A 24,106-nucleotide genomic window follows, 5' to 3' on the forward strand; every position below is an offset into this window, starting at 1 on the left:
CCTCTGCCAGAAGTATAAATGAATACATCAAGTACAGCAGCCTAATCAGAAATTCTTTCATAATCAATGGTTATTCACAACAGGACCTCCCTTAAAGAAGCATACATTTCCTGGTAAATGAAACCAAAAGTATTACAAAATAAAGATGTACTGTTCCACTAAAATGGTACACCTCAAAAAGAATTCCAACAGATGGGATGGCAGTTCCATTTCAATTTAAATGAAAATCAATCATTCTCATCGATCAATAGGAAATCTGAAAATAACTTTTTGACCATAGAGGACTTTTACTGCGTCAAAATCACTTGCCATGACTGGGTTTCAAACAGAGATCCCTTGATGTCTGGACAGGTGCTTCAGCCAGTTTAGATACTGAGGCAACCTCTCACATGGTGCATTTCTAAGGGCTCGTAGGGAACAAGATTATGATGAATTACTGTACATACAATACCACTTGTCCATGTTTGCTTCAACTTTGTCGACTGTGGTGCAACATGCACGACTAGGATTACTTAAGGTCAATATACGAGGATCATCCGGAAAGTAGTACCCGTTCGTGCCGCATGAAGTGCTGACGACGCGAGTAGCCGCTGGACGAGGTCAGATAGCTTCAGTGGCTTGTCTGCCTTCTCTGAGCCAAGTTGCGTGACGCTAGCATTGCCTGTGTTGTTTCTGTGATTGTTTACAATGTTTAAAAAAATTGAGAACGCCGCCAGTTGTGAAGTGAGGGCAGTGATTAAATTCCTCAATGCAAGAAACGTTCGCCCATGTGATATTCATCGCCAATTAAAGGAGGTGTATGGAGACAATGTAATGGACGAGTCGTCTGTTCGGCGGTGGTGTCGCAACTTCAACATGGGGAGGGGGAACACACACGACGATGAGCGTTCGGAGAGACCGTCTGTCATTACAGACCAACTGGTGAGCTCAGTTGACGAATTCGTGAGGAACGATCGGCGCGTCACAATTGATGACATCTGTGAGCATTTTCCCAATGTTTCTCGAACAATTGTTCATGAAATTGTTAAACACCATCTGCATTATGCAAAAATTTGTGCAAGATGGGTCCCTCGCGTATCTCAATGAGCTGGCGGCGAAGGACTATGCAGCAGGAATAGAGAAACTTGTCACACGTTATGACAAATGCCTTAATTTGCTTGGAGATTATGTTGAGAAGTAGTTTAAAGTATCCTCTTTCAAATAAAATTTTTTATGTTTGTTAATATTTACTTTTGTGTCTTTATTTCACGAACGGGTACTACTTTCCGGATGACCCTCGTATGTATGGTCATGTATTCATCACAATATCTTGTAACTTTATGCCCTTATAAACGCACAGTGTAAAATGATGCCTCGGTAGCATAACGGATTGAAGCACTCGGCCAGACATCAAGGGATCCAGGTGCGAGTCCCAGTCAAAGTGAAATTTCTGCACATCAGCACAAGACTCCATTAAAGCAGCTGCCGAGGAAATATCTGTAATTCTTTAAACTTCTTGACAAAATGATGGGCAAGGAAGATAACGAAACAGTTACTCTAAGCAACAAAAAACACCAATAATCAGATACTGTAGTAAAAACAAACACACAAAAACTGTTACAAAAGACAAAAATATTCAGTTAACAAAATGTTTAGGCTCTTATTTTCATGCAAATCACTTCCTCCATCTGTACTATCTCAATCCAATATCTTAATGGAGGGTCAAGTAGGGCAAGGACTGTGAGAAAGAACGGAGATGTCTGGATAAGAATTTGTAGCATCTCTCAAAAACATCACAAAATGACAGGTTGGAAACTTTCCTAAGATTGTCCAGCACCCTGCTTGAGTATTTATGCAATTAATACTCAATTAAGAAATAAGATGGTGTTTGTATTATTCTTTCTATTGTGAAAAACATTAAAAAGGGGCAGATAACTGTGTAAAAAAGGTCTGAATGGAGGCAGAAAGAAGATTTTATTCATATATCAATATAAAATTTTGTTAAATTTTATCTTTAAAATATTATCAAACAGCATATAAATATTTAGCATCAAAATATGCAGACTGACACAATTCTTTGGCATCCCTGTGACTAACCTACTCACGTTCCTCAACTGACTCCCCTACCAGAAATATTTCACATTTGATCTTTTTAAAGTAATTGAATGGTATTAAAGCACCAAATTACCCTGAACCATTCTTGTCATCACCCTTGGTATCAACATCATTGTCGTCAGTGAGGATTATGCAATTGGCCTCCGCATCCTTTAGAGCAGCTAGAACATGGTGCCATCCTTGCAATGTGTGGGCTCGTGAGCGATATGAAGACCTTGCAGCCTCCCAAGCTTCAAGCTGCACCTTAGCCTGCGGCAGCAGGTCTTTTAGATCATCTCTGTAAAAGGAAAGGGCAAAGGTCACTAAGCATCCTTAAAATAATTAAAATATAAATGGTAAGCTAAATGGGGAAGTCCACTGAAAATGATATTTCATTTGGCAAAATCAAAAGAACACAGTCAGAGCAATAAACAGAAAATGTCATTATTTTGAACAAACAGGTTAGCCAGCATTACTGCTTATTAATAGTGTGACTAAACAAGTAAAATAAATTGAGTCACATGAAAAAGTGTCATTACATCAATCAATGACAAAAAACAGAAATGAAGGTTCATACAGTGGTCACTAGATAGAACCTAGATGCAAAAGACACACCTAAACATTTTTATCTAATTATATTTTCTATTTTTATGTGAAGTGATAATATATACTCCCGACGGGTAAAATATCCTCAACTGTAACAGTGACATCATAGAGAAAAATCTTACTGATTTGAAAACCATTCATTTTTCATTTCTTGCACACGAACAATAAACATGGACTTGGTAAGCTCCTTCTCCATTTCCTTCCGACTCTGCCGTCCCTCTAAGACAGCGCTACCTTGTGGTCTTCGATGACTCCATCCACCACCATACACAGACCCTTGAAAAAATCCCAGTCACAGCTGTATAAAAATCTGCCACACAACTGAATATTTACAAATTAGACAGCCACAAAGTCACAATTTTTGAAATTGCAAAATGAGTCACTCAGAAAACTAACATTTAGCCTCATATTACAATATATTTGCATGATAAACAGGTATGCACCAGCAGTTTCATTAGAACAAAAGTAAGCTTTTGGCAAAGAGATAAAACTTTATACACCAGCCTTGGAAAATTTTAAGTTTCCAAACTTAAGAAAAAAGATAAAAGTATTCTTGACTTTCTCATCAACCCAGGGGGGAGGGACACGGCATTAAACAATTCACAGTTTTATGAAATTCAAATTAAAACAAAAAAGTTATTAATGCAACAGTCCTCAGAAGATAAAAAAACTGATTTTGACAAAAAAATACTATTTTTAAGCACAAACCAAATCAATATAAGATTAATTAAAACATGCATTTAAACATTAAGCAATCATCTCTTCTAAACTTAAGAAATTCCTTAAATCATTGGCACTTAATTGCCCTTGATGCCCTGGCCAATGGCCCTTAAATGTTTCAGATTTGGAAGTAGCTCACAATGTTTTCAACCTTGATATATCACAATTGAAAATGTTCCTTTTTCCATTACTATTTCACAGGACACAATAAATAACTGCCATAAGCCTCTGGTTTGTTGCAATGACCATAGGATTGTGGGTAAAATAGCTGTTTTTTTAGCTTAGTGACAGCCTTTATGAGGATGCCTTTTACTCATAATGGATCAGTAAAAATTCAAACTTATCATATTAGCAAGGTATGTGACTTACACATGAAGTCTTCCACTGAAATTATTAAAGACAACTTTAGGAAGAGTGATCCATGGTTTCTACATCTCATATTGAAGTATCACAAGCAGAGGACCTTTGTACAAGCTATTAATTTTTTCCTTTAAGGGTTTATCAGCAATTTCGCTGATGTACCAGGATGTTAATAGGCAATGATCTTATGTATCAGCCCATGGGAACCATCAGTATTCATTTTTATAAATTGTTAACTAACATTTTCTATGGGATAATATAAATGAAAATAATAGCTAACCTCTGATCTTTACCAAAATAGAGCATATTACCTGCATATCCTGCTTCATTTCCAGGGGTCCAGTCCACTAATGGATCATAGACAAAAGCTTCCAAAAGGGTTAAAAGTGTTTCAGAACCATTTTGAAGGGTCTGCAATACATGTTCACAGGCTAACCTAAAAGTTCCCTGCAAAATAAGGAAATGACACAAAATATATAGATTAATTAAAACAATTATGTGAATAATTTATAACTGTACACCTCTGAAATGGAAGCCCATTTAAATCATTTGGATGCAGAAATGTCTAGCAAACATTCGTTTTAGTATAACAATCCAAATTAGCATAATAAATATCTCAATGATCATGAAATGTAACTTCATTGGGCATGGCTGAGGAGCCACCACCAGATTGGATCCAAAAATGATATTCCAGTTTACTACAAATAAATGTTTCAAAAATTCACAATCAATAAAACAAATGCTATTAATCAGATGAAGCATCTATCAAGAAATTTTTTTCTTCAGAGAGTACATATATTGATCATCAATATCCCACTCCCAAGCCAAGGATGATATCAGTTGAACCACAAAGCTGCTACTCATTCAAATTACATTACACCTTACATTAAACCTCTAAGGAATGTCATATGAAAGAAGGATGGCATTCGATGGTTTCTGGCTCAACTTTGTGGTAGGTCATGTTCTTCATTTAACAAAGGATGGCATAGTTGGGTAGCTGGTGGCATGTATTAGATCAATGGCTGTTATAAGGAGGTAGAAATTAGAACCAAATAAATTATTTCCTTATCACATTTCTACTTGTTTGTCTCCATGAATAAATTTACCTTTATAAAACGGAACTTCTATTCATCATACATCATCATTCATTCCCTTAGTATAATTACTCTTAAGTTAGATAGATGTGTTCGTGCCTGATTTGGGAATTAATGTAATAATAATTCTTTATTTTCCTCAGGACAAATATTGAATAAATAAACATTACATAAGGCACACATATAGGTAGCATATATAGGTTATTACAAACAATAATCATTACAAATGATTAGAAAAGTATAACCACAGTTATAAATAAATATTTACAATTATTTTACACTTGAGACAGCCCTCACTTTTTTAATATAAATTTTAAGGTGTACAAAGAGGTTTTTAGAATAAACCAAAACCAAACCCTAGCATCCATGGGGAGTTTTGAGGGAAAGTCATTCAAGTACTTCGAATTGATCGTACTGATAAATAATCATGAAAACTAGCGGACATAAAAGAAGGGGGCATGGGAAAATTACAGCTGAAGATAACAGTATCCAACTTAATGATGGAAGATAAAGCAGAGAGGAAGAACAGAAGCTTATACCAAAGGATAGATTTCTGGGTATTCTACGATCAAATTTGTGATAGAGCTTCTTTACTAAATAAAAAAATGCAATAACTAATATTTTTTCTAAATATAAATAAAATAATAACAGTGTAAAGCCAATGAAATCAATTGTTTCATTGCATGATAACCTGACAAGATTATCAAATGAATGTTTAATATTACTTAATAAACTTCTGATGATTTATCGCAAGCAGGCTTCAGGATTAAAATTTCTCCCATAATAAGGAAGGACTTCAACGGGCTTCTTTCTGAGAATTTCTCATACTTTACCGTTGAATTCATTGCCTTGGTACATTTTATGGGTGAACATTTCACTTAGTAAATAATTAAGTATGACTCTTAAAATGCACTCATATTGCACAAACATATGTATTACAATTTGCTTTGACAATGGGCTACTATATTTTTTATTGAATTATTTCAATAACTAGGGGCACTAACATCTTCAAAACATTGCTTAGGCAAACTGTTTGGCTCATTAGGTATTTCATTCACCAGTTAACTCAAAGGTTATGAATTTAATTTTTAGATACAGCATGAATTACTTCAAGTAATGGATTTTACAGAGATGCTTTCAATTTTGGTATAAACTAGGGTTTTGATACTCCTTAAAACCCCAATGATTGCACTTCATCACAGAAGAGCCAATCTTCTTTGGCTTTAATAATCTAAAATGCTGACAATTATCATGGAAAGTTGCTGCTGCATGTAAGTACTAAGTTATGTACAGATGCCACAGGGGATAGGTTGTGAATAAGCCGAAATGCTACATTCTCATTGCTCTCTAACAATATGGTTTCTGCTCATTAATTATATTTATAATAGAGTTTGATTTGATCGGTTATAAGTATTACATAGATTAATATGCCCTACCAGCAAGAGGTCATTAAAATAATAAAAACTTTTCCTGTAATTTTTTTCTTAATTAGGGGCTCATATACATTCTGTAAAATATGATACTATTACATTAACCATTTGGTTTATCATATGATTAGTAAACTTTAGTTCATTAAACTCTAAAAAAAAAACCATAAGACACAGTCATTTCAAAGATGCTTTAGTTTAAGGATTAAATTATTGATTTTTCCAGACTTCTCCAGGCTTATATTTAACTTTATGTAAACCCTTACATGCTTTATCTGAATTTTGCAAAGTTAATAATGAAGAATTACCGAAGAATAATATTACTAAGGAATTAAACAGAAAAATTTACAGTGGAAAATGGTCCATTCCAGGGAAATGATTCATTGTAGAGAAAAACCAAAGTGAAAATCATATAAATGTGAATTATTTACAGTAAAATTAATGTATGCAGTAGTAGTCGTTTTGAGCATTTTAGGGTGCGTCGACAGCTAAGGTCATTTTGCACCACTCATTAAAACCCAAACTAAAATTCCTTTTTAATTAGGAATAAATAAATACGATTAAATATATAAATAAATAAATAAATATTCCACCTCTGATGGCAATAATATCTCTACATGCAATAATTTTATATCTTTTTCTTGAAGGGTACAAATTGCTCAGCCATTCTTATGAAAGAAAAGAACTTAATTTTGAACCTAATTAAGCCAAAGGTAGAATTTTTCATTTACAGATTTTCATAGATACATCTTGCATTAAATGAACATAAGCACAACACAACTAGAACTAATTCACATCATTTCTAATTACATCATACTTTTATTATCATGCTCATTCACAAACTACACTGTGAAACAATATATTAACTCTGATAAGGCAGCAAATTATTTATCATGATTTATCATAAATGTTCAACACTTTAAAATATAAACAAGAAACTCAATTAGAAAAAGCATTAGCAATGTTAGATGAAAACTATGCAGTTAACTGAAGTAGAGAACAGACAATTAACTACTCACACCATAGGGGTTTTAGCTAATGAGAATATGAAAGTTCAGGGGAGATAAAAGATAAGGCACTCCCTTTATCTATGAGTCTGCCAAGGGAGAGATTGACAGGGTTGATCAAACAGCGCAGAAGGCCTAACAGACAAAGCAAATGCAATGTAGTTAGCAGGAAGATAAGGAAGCTTCAGGAGCATCAAGCATAGCTAGGGGAGAGTAGACAAAAGGCACAGCAACCATGAGATGAGAAAATTAGGCAGCTAGCTGTGTCACACATTAGTTTAAAATGAGGGTCAACTAACAATCTTATCAAGTGCATTCTTCTTCATCCACCTCAGCTTTAATACTACTTGCCAAAAAACTATCAATTATAAATAAACAATAAACTTAATTCAACAATTTTGAATATATACAATGTTAAGCAAGCATAAGACTAAACTTAAGAGATATTTAGTCCATTCAAATATTAATTTTCAGGATCACTGAGAGTTCCTTCACATATTTAATTATTTACTGATGAATACTTTATCAAACAATGATTTACTTTTAAGTTGCTCAGGGGTGTCACTTCAAGTGAATCTTGTTAAGATAATTCAACTACTGGATGTAAGGAAATTCTATTGTTAACTGTCCATGAGGAAACTGCATTGCATATTTTTATAATGAAGAAAATTTCACGCACAAACCAAAAATCACAGTATAATAACAAATCTGTTAAAGTTCTACACAAAAAGGACGTTATCTAAATACATAATGAAATTGGCAAAAAAATCTTCCCACGAGAAATTTTTTCCTTAGACAATACAGCTGAAAATCCTGAATTTACTATAAAATTTGAGGTCACTTAGAATCAATTAGGAATGCTGCGTAAAATTATCAGAAGGAGAGAGGTCTCTCACATCAATCCACAAAAATCTCCTCACTCTACGCAGGACACTTCATTTATCAGCCAGAGGGTGCTATCAGTGGCCGAGTTCTCACTGAGTGGATGTGTCTGACACTTCAGTCCACGAGAGTGATGGCAAATGTTTGACTGGCTGGTATAATGTAGGATTAATCACAACTATCTATTAGGTGCAAAAGTGTTTCTTTTTGTGTAGTTACAGGAGCAAATAAAATCAAAACAAGAATTGCATACGAGTTCATTGGAAGTAGAATTGATTCCATAGGTAAGTAATACTTACTTTATATATACATATATGCATATATAAAGGCTCCAAAAAATGATATTTCCAAAACTATGATAAACTAACCTACAAATACAATATAACTATGTAAAGAAATAACATTTAAAAAGATACTTTATTAATTTTTAGGGAACTACCTATGCAATAAGTAGGCATCATAGTCCAGTAGGTGGAGTGCTGGACTACTGACCAGAGGACCTGAATTTAATTCCTGGTGGATGCCTCGAGCATTTTCAGCTTCAACCAGGCTGAGTGATTTTTTGAAAACCTGAGAAATCTGGTAGATCAGGGAAAAAATCCTGGGGAACCTTAGCCACCCCTTAGGGTCTCCCCTTCACTTATTCCTGAGAATTTCACACACAATTGGGCTTAGTACTAGATCAACACTACCCTTGCCTATCAAACCAACGAGTAGATTACTGTTGTCTAATCTATACCATCGGATATAATCCAATGAGAATTCATCATATTTCTAGCAGATAAAGAAGCCTCACTAACATTTCTAAACCGTAGGCTTCAGGCTGAAACTGTCACAGAAGTATTTTCATTTAGGAATGGTATCACACAAACATATTAGTATAGTTCTCAAATGAAATAACCCACGAACTCTCCTGTGAATTAGTGTTGAGAATAGAAAAAATTATTCCACCAGCTGAGATGACGTATGGTTGAACATTAATTTAACTACTGTAAAAGTTTTTCTCTCCAAATAACATTTAACATAATATAGGAATTCCATTATTATCCATGACCTCTATAATTCACCTAATTTACACAAATATTTAAATTACAATTCAACAGATATTTCATTGGCAACTTTACACACTGGTCAAAATCTCCCAAGTATGTCTAATTTGGCCTTCAATTACATTCGCAAAAATAATTAATGATGAAAAAAAACAATCCTAACATATCCGAGCATGCTCTAGTAATAGTGCCAGGGCATGGGCCAGAAGCACTTTTGTGGATAATAGTGGATGCATTCTTACTAGTTGCTATTGTCACAGGCAATAGTTTAAGTATTGCTATTATATTACGCACTGGGAGAAGAAGAAATAGGAATAAGAAATCCAAAGTTAAGAGAAGAAGCCAGCGGACCAAATCGCAATATGCAAATCGGAAGCAACTTAAAGAGATGGGACTGCATAGCAGTGAGCATGAAAGTAAGAACAATTTAAAAAATTCATTTATTTTAAAATGTCACTAATATGTATACAGCCAGTAACAAAGTGAAAATTTTTCAATCAGTTGAACAACAACTTTGTTCCTCAGTCATAAAAATTAAAGTCTGGATCAGAGATCACCTGTCCACTCCAATTTCGAAGATACCAGCCAGAAATTCTATTATGCTAACACACACATGTGCATGCAATGTAATAATCTGCTGTGAATGAATTTTTAAAACATTCTCAGGCTAAATCTTAAAAGCTTAACTTTTAAAGAACATTACCAGAAATTAGAGGAGCTAGATTTATGCCCCGGTAATGCAAGTGATTGTTTTCATTGCAAAGACCTGAAATATGATAGGTCTCTGAAAGTAGCCCTATTATGATTTTCAAATTGACATATCAAATTGTACAGCACATCTGAAAATGGATTGATTCTCTGATAACTAAAATCTAATAATCTGCAGGCTGAGAAATTTGAGGCTGATGAATAGCAGAACAGTGAATGGGTACATAGTGTTAATGGTGATAAATGCTTAAAAAATATATTAAATCTGCCACATCAAATACTGATAAATCAATAATAAAATCCTAATGCACTTAAAACTCTATATTCTAACCATTTTAGCACAAAAAAATGTCTAACTTCAGGCAAACCTTATATTACACTTTCAGGGAAGGGGCCAGAAGAGATGGCAAGAAAATGTCATAAACCTCCATCCAGATCATCTTGCTTTGTGCTGAGTCTTGCAATATCAGATCTACTGGTGGGCTTGGCAATGCCATTTCATATGACTTTTTACATACAAGGAGCAGACAGAGAAGGTTCCATCCGTCAAGATGAAGGCATCACTCTTGGGGAAATTGAATGGACATGCCTCCTACGATTCGTTCTAATTGCATTAGCTTGCAGTGCATCTGCATGCAACCTTATGGCCATTGCTGTGGACCGATATTTAGCTATTGTATATCCCCTTCATTATAATCGATATATGATTAAGAGGTTAGTGATATCATAGTCTAGTACTTACAGTATGATATTTCAATGACAGCAAAATCTCTAAGAGCAAAGAGGAATCTCAATATTATAAACAAATTTCCTCAACACACATTCTTGTTATCACCACACATTTTTCTATTAACTTTCAAATCATCCCAAAAGTTCAAGAAATTTTAGTAAATTTCACAATTGCAATTCATTCAAAGACAGGATATACGAGGGTCATCCGGAAAGTAGTACCCGTTCGTGAAATAAAAAGACAAAAGTAAATATTAACAAACATAAAAAATTTTATTTGAAAGAGGATACTTTAAACTACTTCTCAACATAATCTCCAAGCAAATTAAGGCATTTGTCATAACGTGTGACAAGTTTCTCTATTCCTGCTGCATAGTCCTTCGCCGCCAGCTCATTGAGATACGCGAGGGACCCATCTTGCACAAATTTTTGCATAATGCAGATGGTGTTTAACAATTTCATGAACAATTGTTCGAGAAACATTGGGAAAATGCTCACAGATGTCATCAATTGTGACGCGCCGATCGTTCCTCACGAATTCGTCAACTGAGCTCACCAGTTGGTCTGTAATGACAGACGGTCTCCCCGAACGCTCATCGTCGTGTGTGTTCCCCCTCCCCATGTTGAAGTTGCGACACCACCGCCGAACAGACGACTCGTCCATTACATTGTCTCCATACACCTCCTTTAATTGGCGATGAATATCACATGGGCGAACGTTTCTTGCATTGAGGAATTTAATCACTGCCCTCACTTCACAACTGGCGGCGTTCTCAATTTTTTTAAACATTGTAAACAATCACAGAAACAACACAGGCAATGCTAGCGTCACGCAACTTGGCTCAGAGAAGGCAGACAAGCCACTGAAGCTATCTGACCTCGTCCAGCGGCTACTCGCGTCGTCAGCACTTCATGCGGCACGAACGGGTACTACTTTCCGGATGACCCTCGTATGTAATAAATTGTCAATTACTTACAAACATTTTGAACTCCATGTATTAGAGAGAATTTACATGGACTTAGTAGGGAAAAAATTTTTTTTTCAAGTTTATATGTGTATGCATTTTAGCCCAGCAAGAAATTTTTAGTAACCCTGCCCTTTGACTTAGTGGGTTTACATCTGGTATGTAAGTGCTATGCAAATAACAATAAATATTTAGCTACCATACATTCTTTTTCAATCTTTCAGTGCTAAAGTCAAATAATAATTATGCCATGCAGGCTCAATTCTGGTATTCGATAGATGCAGTGACATACTTATTTTGCACTATTCATTCAATAGCTTTTACTTAGAAGGATAAAAAAATTAAACCTCATGGAAAAATGATATTGTAAAAAGCCTTAACTCTGCTATTAAAAGAATTTGCATTAATTCATGCAGAAGATAACTAGCAAAATCATTTTTATCTTTGCTTTAATTAAACTAGACCTTGCTTCATTTTCTAAGCCACAAGTAATTTATTTTGGTTACCTTAATACTACAAGATGACTTTTTAATATATTAGTATTTCAAACATTGTATTGCTGCTTGTACAACCTAGATTAATTGGGTAAATGATGAAAAAAACTTAGATATCCGCAAATTTATATTTAGGTAGTGTACTTTCATGACAATTTTTATTTACCATTACTGGCTAGGCAAATAATTAATTGACAACCCATATGTAATGATACATTCTGCACATTCACAAAGGTTCCCGTAAATTTTATCATACTTTACAAATGAACACAAAATCTTTTGTTCGATACATAATTTTAATCATGATGAGTTAGAAGCAGTAAAATGACTTATTTCACATCTACCTAAACTTCATTCTCAAAGTCATAATAATTCAATCATGTTTTAAAGTATGGCCAAGTTACATAAATCTGTATTTTCAATATTATGAAAGTTATAATAATTTGTAATAAAAATGTTATTGCTTTTATTTCCATAGGGTGGTTGGCACAATAATATTTTCATGCTGGGTGTCTGCTTTAGTGTTATCTACTGTACCAGCATACTGGAACAGATGGAAAAGTGCAAAAGCATGTGAACTAGATGAAGTAAGTATTTTTGGTATTTTCATTTCCCATATTTTATTTTCTCAAATTCTTACACAAAATTTAATCGATTAGATGGAAACTCTAAAATTAACTCAAGAAACCAACAACCATAGTTTGCTTTCAAGCATAATCAACAGTTAACCTGAGCCTTGTGCAACCTCAGCTATGCTGTTGTGCTATTCTCTACCAGGAAATACGTGTTTCAACGACTAACTTTTTCCCCTTACTTGTCAAAGAACTTAATATTTTATTATCAATACAATTACTTCTTTCAGACCATCCTTGTCTGAAGAATAAAAAGCTATCAGGTCCATCCACTAAAAACCCTACAAAGGTCCAACTTAGACACAGAATGAAAAGTTTTGGTATGATTAATTAAAGAGTAACCCACAGTGCTTACAGTGAAGCCTTTAAAGGAAGCCGTTGATTTCTGAAATTTTTCTAGAGAGAGTTATTGTAATTAACAACACCCTTAATAGAATATGAGTATGATGGTAATCTAACCATAAGCAAGAGGTTGGGATGAGCTCTAAAAACTATCGCACAATTTTAAGGAGCTATAAAGAATAAAGAACTTATTATGCATTATTCTTAAAAAATATCTCGTAAAATACACCAAATAATTCTTCAGCTTCACATATGTAAGTACTTCCTCCATTATATCTCAAATGCCAATCTTTTTCCTCACTCACTTTGGGGCCCATGCTATTAAGTATTAATAACACAGAAACCTTGATTTTATGGGTCACTTTAGACAATCACATTTTATTTTCCTTCAGAGATAAGAAAACAAAAAAATTTCGCCCTCCAATAAATTAAATTATTTTCAAAAAACTTTATTCACAGTACTCTAAATCTCCAAATTCATGAACCTGTCTTAAATATTGTGAAAAAATTGTAAAAAGTGAATTGGGATGGTCTGGGGAAGAGATGAGTGTGGTAGTTTTTGAAAGATGTGGCTTAATTATGCAAATAATTAAACTTAATCTTATATTATAAATGTAATTAATTCTATTAATGTCCTCATTACAGGTTTGCATGATGATTCTTATTGATATTCGTAATGGGTGCAATATTAAATTTTAATTACAATGGTCCTCATATACTGTTCCTTTTCACTCTTTTTATTAGGATGGATTAAAAATGATGTAATGAAGTCATCCAGTCAAACTCCATTATAAAGCTTACAAGCGAGGCTATAATAATGTCTTCCTTTCATTTTATCATGAACCTAAAAGTAATTCTTCAGAGGTATTATATAATCTGACTGACTTATTCACTTTCATTTCCCATTTTTTTCCTAAGGCCCCAGTATTTGTGGACATATGTAATTCTCAAATTATATTATCTTTTTTCATCTAAACATACTATTTTTACCCTTAAGTTCAGTGCACATATGAGTCAACCTTGCCATAATCCGTTTTGGTGTGATTACTACATTTCCTGCCTAAACTCCTACAGTTAATAATATTTCTTATTATTGTTATCTTCTGATTTCTGCAACACATGTTATTTACTCTAATTTCTTTATCTTAATCATTGCCATATCCTCAAGACAGAGCAACCTTATTTATCCATTCCTCACTGATTTCGATTTCCACCTTATCTGAACAAAATACAAACAATACAGCATTCTGTCAGCAAAAAATAGCAAATACAAACTATTTGTAGAAGAATATTTATAGAAGTACAATCTCCAATACATTACTGTCACCCAATGCTGCTTAAATGTTTACGTGGCCAAGCCTCAGACAAACACTTCATGAAGTTAAAGCATTTTAAAGCATTATTTTAGCTAACAAATGTATAGTTAACAAGCAGTAACTAGTTCATATTTTTTAATGCATATCATTTTTCCAATACATGTATAAAGTACTTGAGATTGAGTGTTCATCAAGTTTTTAAATTTGATTGGGTAAAATTAAAGTGAAGGTTGTTAATTAATACCTAGTTTAATCATTAGTATTTCTGTTTATCTCTGATTTATATAGATTTTTGTTAATCAGGATCATTTTATTCAAATTGGCTAGGGTAAATGATGCTGCACTGTTTTTCTCACCCTAATTCATCATGATGGTTGATATGAACTCTCACCATTCTTCTCAAACAGATTTTTACGCCGCAATACATCACTTGTGTTGTTCCACCACTCTTCAGTACTGTTGTGGTGGCCCTCACAATTCTCTACTGGCGAATTGGGAAAGAGGCTCGTTCTCAGCTAAGTAGGTTCCTGGGAGCAGATGGCAAAGGGCCTCCATGGAGGAGATGTCAAAGCGGAAAAACCTACTGCTCATCAATTTCTACAAATGAAAATCAACTAGAAAACAGCAGAATCCCTAATTCACAATTTATCCCCATTGAAAATGAGAATAGCAGTGAGCCACAAAATCAGGTAACAACAAGTCGACTTCCTAAGCAACTAAGTAGTACACAGAGAGCCTCAGGACTTCCCCCACAACAAGAATGCAGACATACCACTGTAGAAGATGATCACAGAGAATGCAGAGATGAGAGACTAGAAGATTTTTACCAGGGTGCTGATACCTTTCACACCTTGTACACAATAAAAGAGGAAAGTGATCTCATAGATAATGAAGAATTAGATCCCATTCAATCAAATGCAGCTGATACACGCAGGAGAAGTAATCAGCAATTATATGAGAAGCAAAATATTCATAGCCATCCCAATATAGATAAACCAATAGTCAGTAGCAAGGCTCAAGCTGAGATGGCTATAAAAATGTGTGATAATAGTAGAGGTAATATCACAGGCACCAATGGCTATTTGCAGAAGAATGATAAGACACATGAAGAAATACTGCAAAGAGAAAACAAATGCTCTGGTAATGTCATATATGAGAGCAAAATAACAGAGGGGGAAGAGAGTGCATTTACTACTGAAGCAAATGATGAAAAGTCTTTTGCACTACGTGATTGTCAAACTGACAACATTGCCAGGGCTATTAAGAACCTTAAAGGCCATTTTTATACCATCAGTCTTGGTCGACATATTGAGAGATTACAGTACAAAAGACATGCCACCGATACACACGATTCTTACCAAAACCCACTGACTTTGAACAACCAAGAATTTGAATACAGAGACCATCCTCCTCATAATCCTAAGGAAACTAATAGTCAACACCTAAATATAATCCATCAACTTCCTCAATTCACTTGCGAGAATATTGAATTCTGTCAACACACTATGACAAAAGACTCTCCAAACATAATAGCAGATCAAAAATCTGACCTAAAGAATGTATTTCAAATGACAATGAATTACTCCAATGCTAATAAAAAATCAGGCGAGTTAATATTGTGCGTTAACAATCTGGATTTGACAAATAACAAGACTATGGCGAATCATACTGATAATGAGGAAGGGGAGAATAATAATTGCAACATGAAAACACTGTGTAATAGCTACAAGGCTGATAAAACTACACTTTTGACAAGTGATTTCAATTCAAAATCGAAAATACAATCCGAAAATGGAGACAAAAAATCAATCAAAAAAGCAAATGGGGATGACAACAGTGATAATGACTGCATAAGCCTAGAAAATATATCAAATATTGAAACCTCTTCGCATAGTAACAATTTCAAGGATAATACAAAGAAGGAAAAATCATATTGCAAGGATTTAAGGCAAAGTTCCTCATCGGAGAAAGATAAAAGTGAGACTCATCAAGTCTTACAAACAAGATCATCTTCATGTAGCTCTCAAGATGACCCACGAAGTGCTCCTTGGAATATTCGTTTCCCATCACTGACTAGTGCGGGTACAACAGTGCGCCCTCTCTCTAAGAGCACAATAGTGGTCTTACTGGTCCTTGGCTCATTTGTGCTCCTTTGGCTACCTTACATTGTTGTTTGTGCACTGCTAGTGAATGGGTTCCACCTTCCATATAACATATACAGGGCTACCTTTTCCTTGGCTATGTCAAACTCAGGAGTTAACCCCATTATTTATGGGTGGAAGAATGCTGAACTAAAGAGGGTATTTCTTAGGTTCATTTTGAGAAAGTGGAACAAATGCTACAATAAGTACAGAAAAAAGAAATCAATGACAGAATCAGATGAGGAATTGCATGAACTCACATAAGTTTCAGTCAACACTGAACATATTTAGAAGCACTAAGATATGCACACTTACTACTTAGAAGACTGTCAGTGGCTCTTATAGCGTGTACAATTAAATGCCTGGAAAGTATAGATATCCAGTGGAATTGTTCGGGTCTTAAAAAGAGAAAAGGTTTAGGAACGTCAATTCTAATTAACCTCTGAAAGGGAATTATCTCACCGAATGTATTTTGTTGGCTTACAGGGTAAAAAAAAAACAGCAAAAGAACCAGAAAGGATTTGGTTTCTCTAATTCTACAGAAATTGAATTATATTGAGTGAAAAGGTAACTTTTTTCCAATGATTAAGTAAAAATAAATTTAACTGTTCAAATTTAACATCACCTATCAAGTAAAACAAAAATGTACTTAATAATGAGAAAGTTGGTGGAAGTTTAGCAAGCTTTAATTACTGACAAATGTAAAAATATGTAATTTTAATGTTATAATAAGTATCATTCAATAAAATGTGACAACTTGCAACTACATATTTGACTCTCATTAACTAATTTGACTTCATCTACCTATCATGCTATTATTTGATAAATGCTATACATAAAAATAATATACCTATGTATAATTCTTACTAGAATGAAACGTCAAGCCCAATAAGAGAGTAGTCATTAAGTGGAAATTCACAATTATTTGGTAAAAAATATCCATTGGAAATTTCTATGCAAGAAACAACCAAAGATATACGACAAGATAGCAAGAAATAGACATCCATCCATATTCATAGGATTTAATGCACCAGCTTCCACAGCTTTAACATAATTATCTCCTGAGAAATTCCTTGTGGTTCAATGCAACGCTAAATTTTCTTGCATGACAAATTTTTATCAAATGCTAATTTGAATTTAATCTCCAATGAGTTATCAGAATATGCAACTGAAAGTTTGCATCATCAGAACCAGTAAGAATTCTGCTGACATTCAGGTTTCTAATAAGCAGATTAAGGGTAAGAGAGAACCTAAGTAGGCATAAACCAGAACTGTTATAAAGGGTGTTGAGGCCTCATGAGGATAATTCTTCTCCAAATATAAGCCACCTTGGAGAGAAGATAATTCACACCTAACAGCAAAAAAGGTCCCTGCCATTTGACATTGGTTTAAAACTGAAGAAGAACTTGAACAGTACATAGGCAGTTTAGGTATTTACTGTATAAGCTCAGGTATCATGCATGCCCATATATGACTCCAACTATTTTCATCATTAAAATAAAGTTATAACCCTAAAACACCTTAGCATTGACTGGAATTATGTTTTGAGGTAACTAAAAGCATTTCTTAAAACATTTGAGCTAGCTATGGCATGATAGTCAAGTGAGCAGAGATTTGGGCTACTACCCAAAGGAACCAAGTTCGACAAGCTGTGTAACTTTTGGGATAACATATGCTTCATTACAGGAAATCACCGGGATTCTGGGAAATCACAGGCGGCACAGGGAACGGAACTGGCCCCACTTATTACGCTCCTAATGTGTGAATTTCACATATCATTGGACTTCGTATCAGGTCCAATTTACTCACCTATTACACCAACATTCAGGTTGATTACTGTTGTTAGTTTTTTGTGCAAACTAACATTATGTTGTTTGAAAGAATTTCCTTAGATTATCAATGATGTCCACAACAGCCAAAAAATGTAAGCCATTACCTACCTGATTAACACAAGCATTCTCAGACTTATTTCCTCAAAGAATGCACAAGGCCATCAATTAGATTGGTGATTGTCTAACTTTTCTTATTGATTTTTATGATTGATAATAAGATTAAGAACTTATTTTCAAACTTTCTTTACAAAAAAAGAATGATTTAGCATCATGTTCATCATATTTATACTTTTCAAAACTAATTTATACCATTTAACCATCGGTACAATTAAAGAAGCCTCCACTACTATAAAAAATAAATATTGAAGACCATTCCAGAAGTATCAACTTTAGTACAATAAATATTTTAGATTTTTGGAGAGGTTTAACAAAATTTGCTGGATTAAATCTTTCTTTTTTGGATTCGTTGTAGTTTTCTGCAAAGGTGTTAAAACATGTGTTACGCTCAAAGCTCACCGCAATTCCAATGTCTGCCACTTTTCCTAAGATTAAAACAAAAACACCACACTCTTCTGCTGCATTTTCTACACACTACGTTTGTAAGTTTTTTTACACTTGCTGCATGACAAGTTTGTTATCATTTACTGCAGTTATTGTGAGCCAACCAATGCCAATGCAATCATGAGAGTAATGGCTGTGCAATGCTTTACTACCATTCTGAAGTTAAGTTATCACTGGTAATCATTTATTCTAGGTAAACTGTCTCCCTTCTCATTAATAATTTATCCATATAGAGAAGGTGATTTATTTACAGTTATGGAATTTGAAAATTAAATAATAAAGTCAGAAAAGAAAATCATCGATCGACATAAAATTGAGAAAATATTGCGCAAAACAATCAAAATCTGCCAAATTGAAGGCTTTGGGCATTCTATTGTTTATGGCAGCTGTTTGGGTTCAACAGGTAATGCAACTTCCTGCAAACTTAAAAGGTTCTGGGTTTGAGTTCCATCGATCAAGTTAACTCTGTTGGTTCAGCCCATGAGAAACCTGAGGGTAAGTCAGAAGTGGATTATGATGGGCGCCTTGTCTTGGAGGATGGCCACCAGATATATACAGATATAAAATTGGAGGATAATGTTACAGCACTGTTAATATTTACATAATCAAGGTAAATAATGAACAAGAAATTCCGAACGAAACAAATTGGGAGAAACATGGAGCACATTGATCAATGTATAAAGGAGCATACACTTTGCAGTTAAGCACACTGTTGTGTACCTTGCACTTATTCATATAAAAATGGAGTGTTTGTGAGAATAAGCTATGTAAACAGTTAAAATATCTTACAGCTTAGGATAATAATATACTCCAGCATTGGCAACAAAACTTTTATTCAATCAACTTGGATGAGATTATGAGCTAAAATGATACATTGCTGAAGGAAGGGGGATTGAGAGAGCAGAAGTTAACAACCTTGAATAAGAACTAGGAAGAACATCACCCCCAATGACCTTTCTCAGCCTAAGAGATGACAGAGAGGATATCTAGAGAATGACTCACACCCAAAGCTGCCTTCAGAGAAAGGTAGATATAACTACCTGAACTAATGTAAGACACCTTCTCTTTGGCTTCAATATGAGGAAACATACTACTTAGGATGCTTAGATTTAAATACAGTAAAAACTCATTTAAAATGAAAGGGACCAATAAAATTGAACTTTGAAATGTCCAGGTTCAAAATAAATGAATTATAAAGAATTCTATAATGCACCTCAATATTTTAATAATTAAAATCTCAAAGAAAATTAATAGCTTTGAAACTTCGATACCTGTTTTTTTTAATACCTAGGTCTGAATTACCTGGTCTTTCATAAAAGCACTTAATTTCACAAAATAAAAGGTTACCATAAGTATTAAATGTTTTAATTTAAATATTTTTGTGCTAACTGTACTTTTCCAATATCATTACCCTCCCATTCAGTAGCCCAGAGAATTCCATATTTTCCTTTATGGTGAACAAATACACCGTTTGGCTATGCAACAAATAAGTCATTAACTATCTCCACTGCATTATCTTAATTAGTATCATAAGACATATATGAATCAAATCAATGACCCTTGGTCAATATTTGTCCTTTGCCAATCATTTCTTTAATCTTGTCTCCATGATTGATTGATTTGACTAATTGATATGCTATAAATGCCAAGGACCCAGGAAAATGTAAAAATATAAAAAGAATGTAGAACAGAACTAACAAAATGCCATAGTATTAGAAGAAAACCAAAGTAATACATACTTCAATGCCTGTAACTCCAAGGGCAGCCTCAAGGTTTGGAGTCATTCGGAATGGAACTTTTTCAGGCACCCTCAATGTACGGCCTTTTTCAAAGCAAACATTGTAGTCTATATGTACTACCTGAAATGTGATGGAAGAAAATTTTATGTACAGTAATTCTGTGTAGACAAGGTATTTTTAAGTAATTCAAACACTTAAAAGGTATTATGTCACATTTTAAATGACCAGACATTACATAAATGGTCAGGTGGCTAAGCATGAACCACAACAAGTTGTTGTGCAACATTTACTATATTTAATAGAATGTGTATTCCAGTATTTTTATGACAAAATGAAATTTCTTTCAATTCTAAATTTAATCTTAAATTTCAGCACGTAACATAATTCTGATGAACACAGTTTCAAAACAATAGTATCATCAATCTAAGAAAATATTCAAGTTATTTTTACATGAAAAAATAATTATACAAGGTAAAGTTAAAAATGAGCATATAAAGATCTTACTTCGCCAGTTTCCAAGTCCACAAGTACATTATCAAGATGACGATCTCCCAAGCCAATTACATATCCAATTATAGACATTACAGCAACTGAGTGAGCATATGTACGTGTTGCTTGCCACCATGCACTTGCGTTAGCACTACGACACCAGAGCTCTCTGTAATGGAAACAGCTTGTCGATTAAGCTAAATCTTTTAATTTCTTATGATTTTAAGCACCCACCATAACAGATATGATGAGCTACCCAATTGCATAAACAGTACACATTAACCTTATTGACATCATTAGCCTAACTAACCACGCATAGTCTGAGAAAAACAAGGACATCACAGCTCTAGATTTGTGAATTTCTAATTCTTCACCTATTTCTAGAGCTTGAAAGTTCAAATTTTTTATTTAGGTGTATTAAGATGGCTTTTTGGCATGCCTATGAATGGAGGGAATAGGATTACGCATGTCAAACATCTACCTTGTATTGCAGCAAGCTTCTTCTGGAAAGAAGACACTCATTGAATTAGAGATATTCTGAGCTATATAATACTACCTTGAACAAAAAGTTCCCGGAATAACCACCGTGTGGCGCTCCCATCGTTCCGATTTGAGTTCTGTTTTTTTTGTTAAATTGGTACATCTGTTGTTGATATTCCCTTTAAATCTTAGTGTCATAACTTGACATTTGCAAAAGTTACGTAGCCAAGAGTACATCTATCTCTGTGTGTGTTGGCGATTTTTTACAATTTCAGAAATGGATTTAAATTTGCAACAACGAACTTGTATTAAATTTTGCGTAAAAAACGGATTTAGTGGCGCACGGACGTTGGAAATGTTGGAAAAGTGTTTCGGCAAGGATTCTCTAAAAAAAACGGTCGTTTACCAGTGGCACGAGCGGTTCAGAAGTGGTCGTGAGTCAATCGAAGATGATGAACGCAGTGGCAGACCATCGACATCGAAAGTCGGTGAAAAAATTGATATAGTGAAAGAAATGTTGGTCAATAACCGCAAATTAACCATCAGAGAAATAGCGGAGGACTTGAACATTGCCTATGGATCCGCCCAAGACATTGTGGTTAATGATTTGGGTTTCCGTCGTGTAGCAGCAAAGTTGGTTCCAAAAGACCTCAATTTCATGCAAAAAAGAGACCGTGTTGACGTCGCAAAAGACATGATTTGCGAGGCTGAATCCGATCCCACATTCATCAAAAGGATCATTACTGGAGACGAGACGTGGGTTTATGAGTACGACACGCAATCCAGACATCAGGCAAGTGAATGGCGTTCACCAAATGAGCCGAGACCAAAAAAACCACGTCGTTTTCAGTCAAAAAAGAAGGCAATGCTGACGGTTTTCATGGATTACAACGGTGTAGTGCATCATGAATTTTTGCCAGAAGGCCAGACAGTAAACAAAGAGTATTATTTGGGCGTTATGAGACGTTTGCGTGAAGCAATTCGCCGAAAGAGACCAGAAATGTGGGCAGAAAACTCGTGGATTTTGCACCATGATAACGCACCGTCGCACAGTGCTATCATTATTCGTAATTTTTTGACAAAAAATGCAACAAATACCATCCAACAGCCACCGAATTCACCTGATTTGGCTCCCTGTGACTTCTTTCTGTTCAATCGAGTTAAAAAACCATTACGGGGAACGCGTTTTAGCAGCCGAGGGGAAGTAATGGAAAAATCGCAGGAAGCACTGATGGACATACTGAAAACCGACCGTAACTTTTGCAAATGTCAAGTTATGACACTAAGATTTAAAGGGAATATCAACAACAGATGTACCAATTTAACAAAAAAAACAGAACTCAAATCGGAACGATGGGAGCGCCACACGGTGGTTATTACGGGAACTTTTTGATCAAGGTAGTATACACCCAGAGGCACATTCAAAAGCACCTTAGCAACATTACATCACAGAAAAATCTAACAATCTATGCAGGTCTGTCTTTCAATAACTTAACTTTTGATAAGACCAAAGTTTTCATAACCAAGTAATCATGGTGTATGAATCCCATGATATAATGTACATTCAAGGCAATCAACAACATGAACAGAATCTGTATGACACAGTACCATAACATTATTGCAATACAATGGTTGTGCTGGATCTATAATAAAGTAGTTAAGAAATTCTTCCTTTTAGATCATACTGGGGCATACATATCTGGACTATCTATGAAATACAATGAGAACTTCCAAAATAAAATTCATGATTTTTGTGCAATGAAAGTTTGATTCTGTTGGCCATAATACGTACTCAGAATTACAAACATTTTTTTCTGAATTCTATATGCATGTGTTCATCAAAGTGGACCTCAAAATATGAATACTCACTTGGCTAGTAAGTCCCGGGGTGTTTCCTCCATTAGCTGTGAGAGTACTTGGCGAAGCACCTGGAATAAAGAGTCTTTTATCTTTCTTGAATTTTAGACCAACTGATGACATATGATTACATATATGCACTAAAATAAGATATCCCTTTTCTGATTAATCTGTATTGGTAATCTGCATCCTAGGTTTACAAGGTTTGTTGAAAAATTGACAAATTTATTAACGGAGCACCATCAGCTCACACAAACATAGGACGAATTATGCACTGATGCAAAGCATTTGAAAATTTTTGGACAAATTTTGATGGCAAGAGCCTCTGTTGATGCTCGTTTCCAAAGAAATTTCTCCATAAATTTCCAGGTATCACATCATGGAAACATTTTCTTTGCATGATTATAGCCAACCAGATTCAGAAACTTTACCAGTCAACATTCTATCTTTTCAAACTGTTTAAACTATTAATTGTACTGCTTTTTCCTCATACAGTATTCCTCGTATTTATGGTTCAGTAACTGTCAACATAAAGTTTATACCCAATTTGCAGCAACATTTCACATGCATATTCTTCAAGACCTTCAATTGTTACTCTTTCAA

The 24,106-nt window shown here is 34.5% G+C and overlaps 1 protein-coding gene across 1 annotated transcript in view; it reads right to left on the minus strand.

The window, feature by feature from the left end:
* nonC (serine/threonine-protein kinase Smg1) overlaps window positions 1–24,106 on the minus strand; it is a 122,146-nt gene that overhangs the window by 33,423 nt on the left and 64,617 nt on the right. Inside the window, exons 36-41 of the mRNA XM_071594137.1 lie at window positions 23,516–23,574; window positions 21,182–21,335; window positions 20,678–20,797; window positions 4,071–4,206; window positions 2,802–2,955; window positions 2,168–2,371 (exon numbers count right to left, since the gene is read on the minus strand). Of these exons, the coding sequence (XP_071450238.1) occupies window positions 2,168–2,371; window positions 2,802–2,955; window positions 4,071–4,206; window positions 20,678–20,797; window positions 21,182–21,335; window positions 23,516–23,574 (827 nt within the window). The remainder of the gene's footprint in view (window positions 1–2,167; window positions 2,372–2,801; window positions 2,956–4,070; window positions 4,207–20,677; window positions 20,798–21,181; window positions 21,336–23,515; window positions 23,575–24,106) is intronic.

This window comes from Hetaerina americana, unplaced genomic scaffold (assembly GCF_022747635.1).
Source record: "Hetaerina americana unplaced genomic scaffold, ioHetAmer1.1.p SCAF_1, whole genome shotgun sequence".
Taxonomy (NCBI): Eukaryota; Metazoa; Arthropoda; class Insecta; order Odonata; family Calopterygidae; genus Hetaerina; species Hetaerina americana.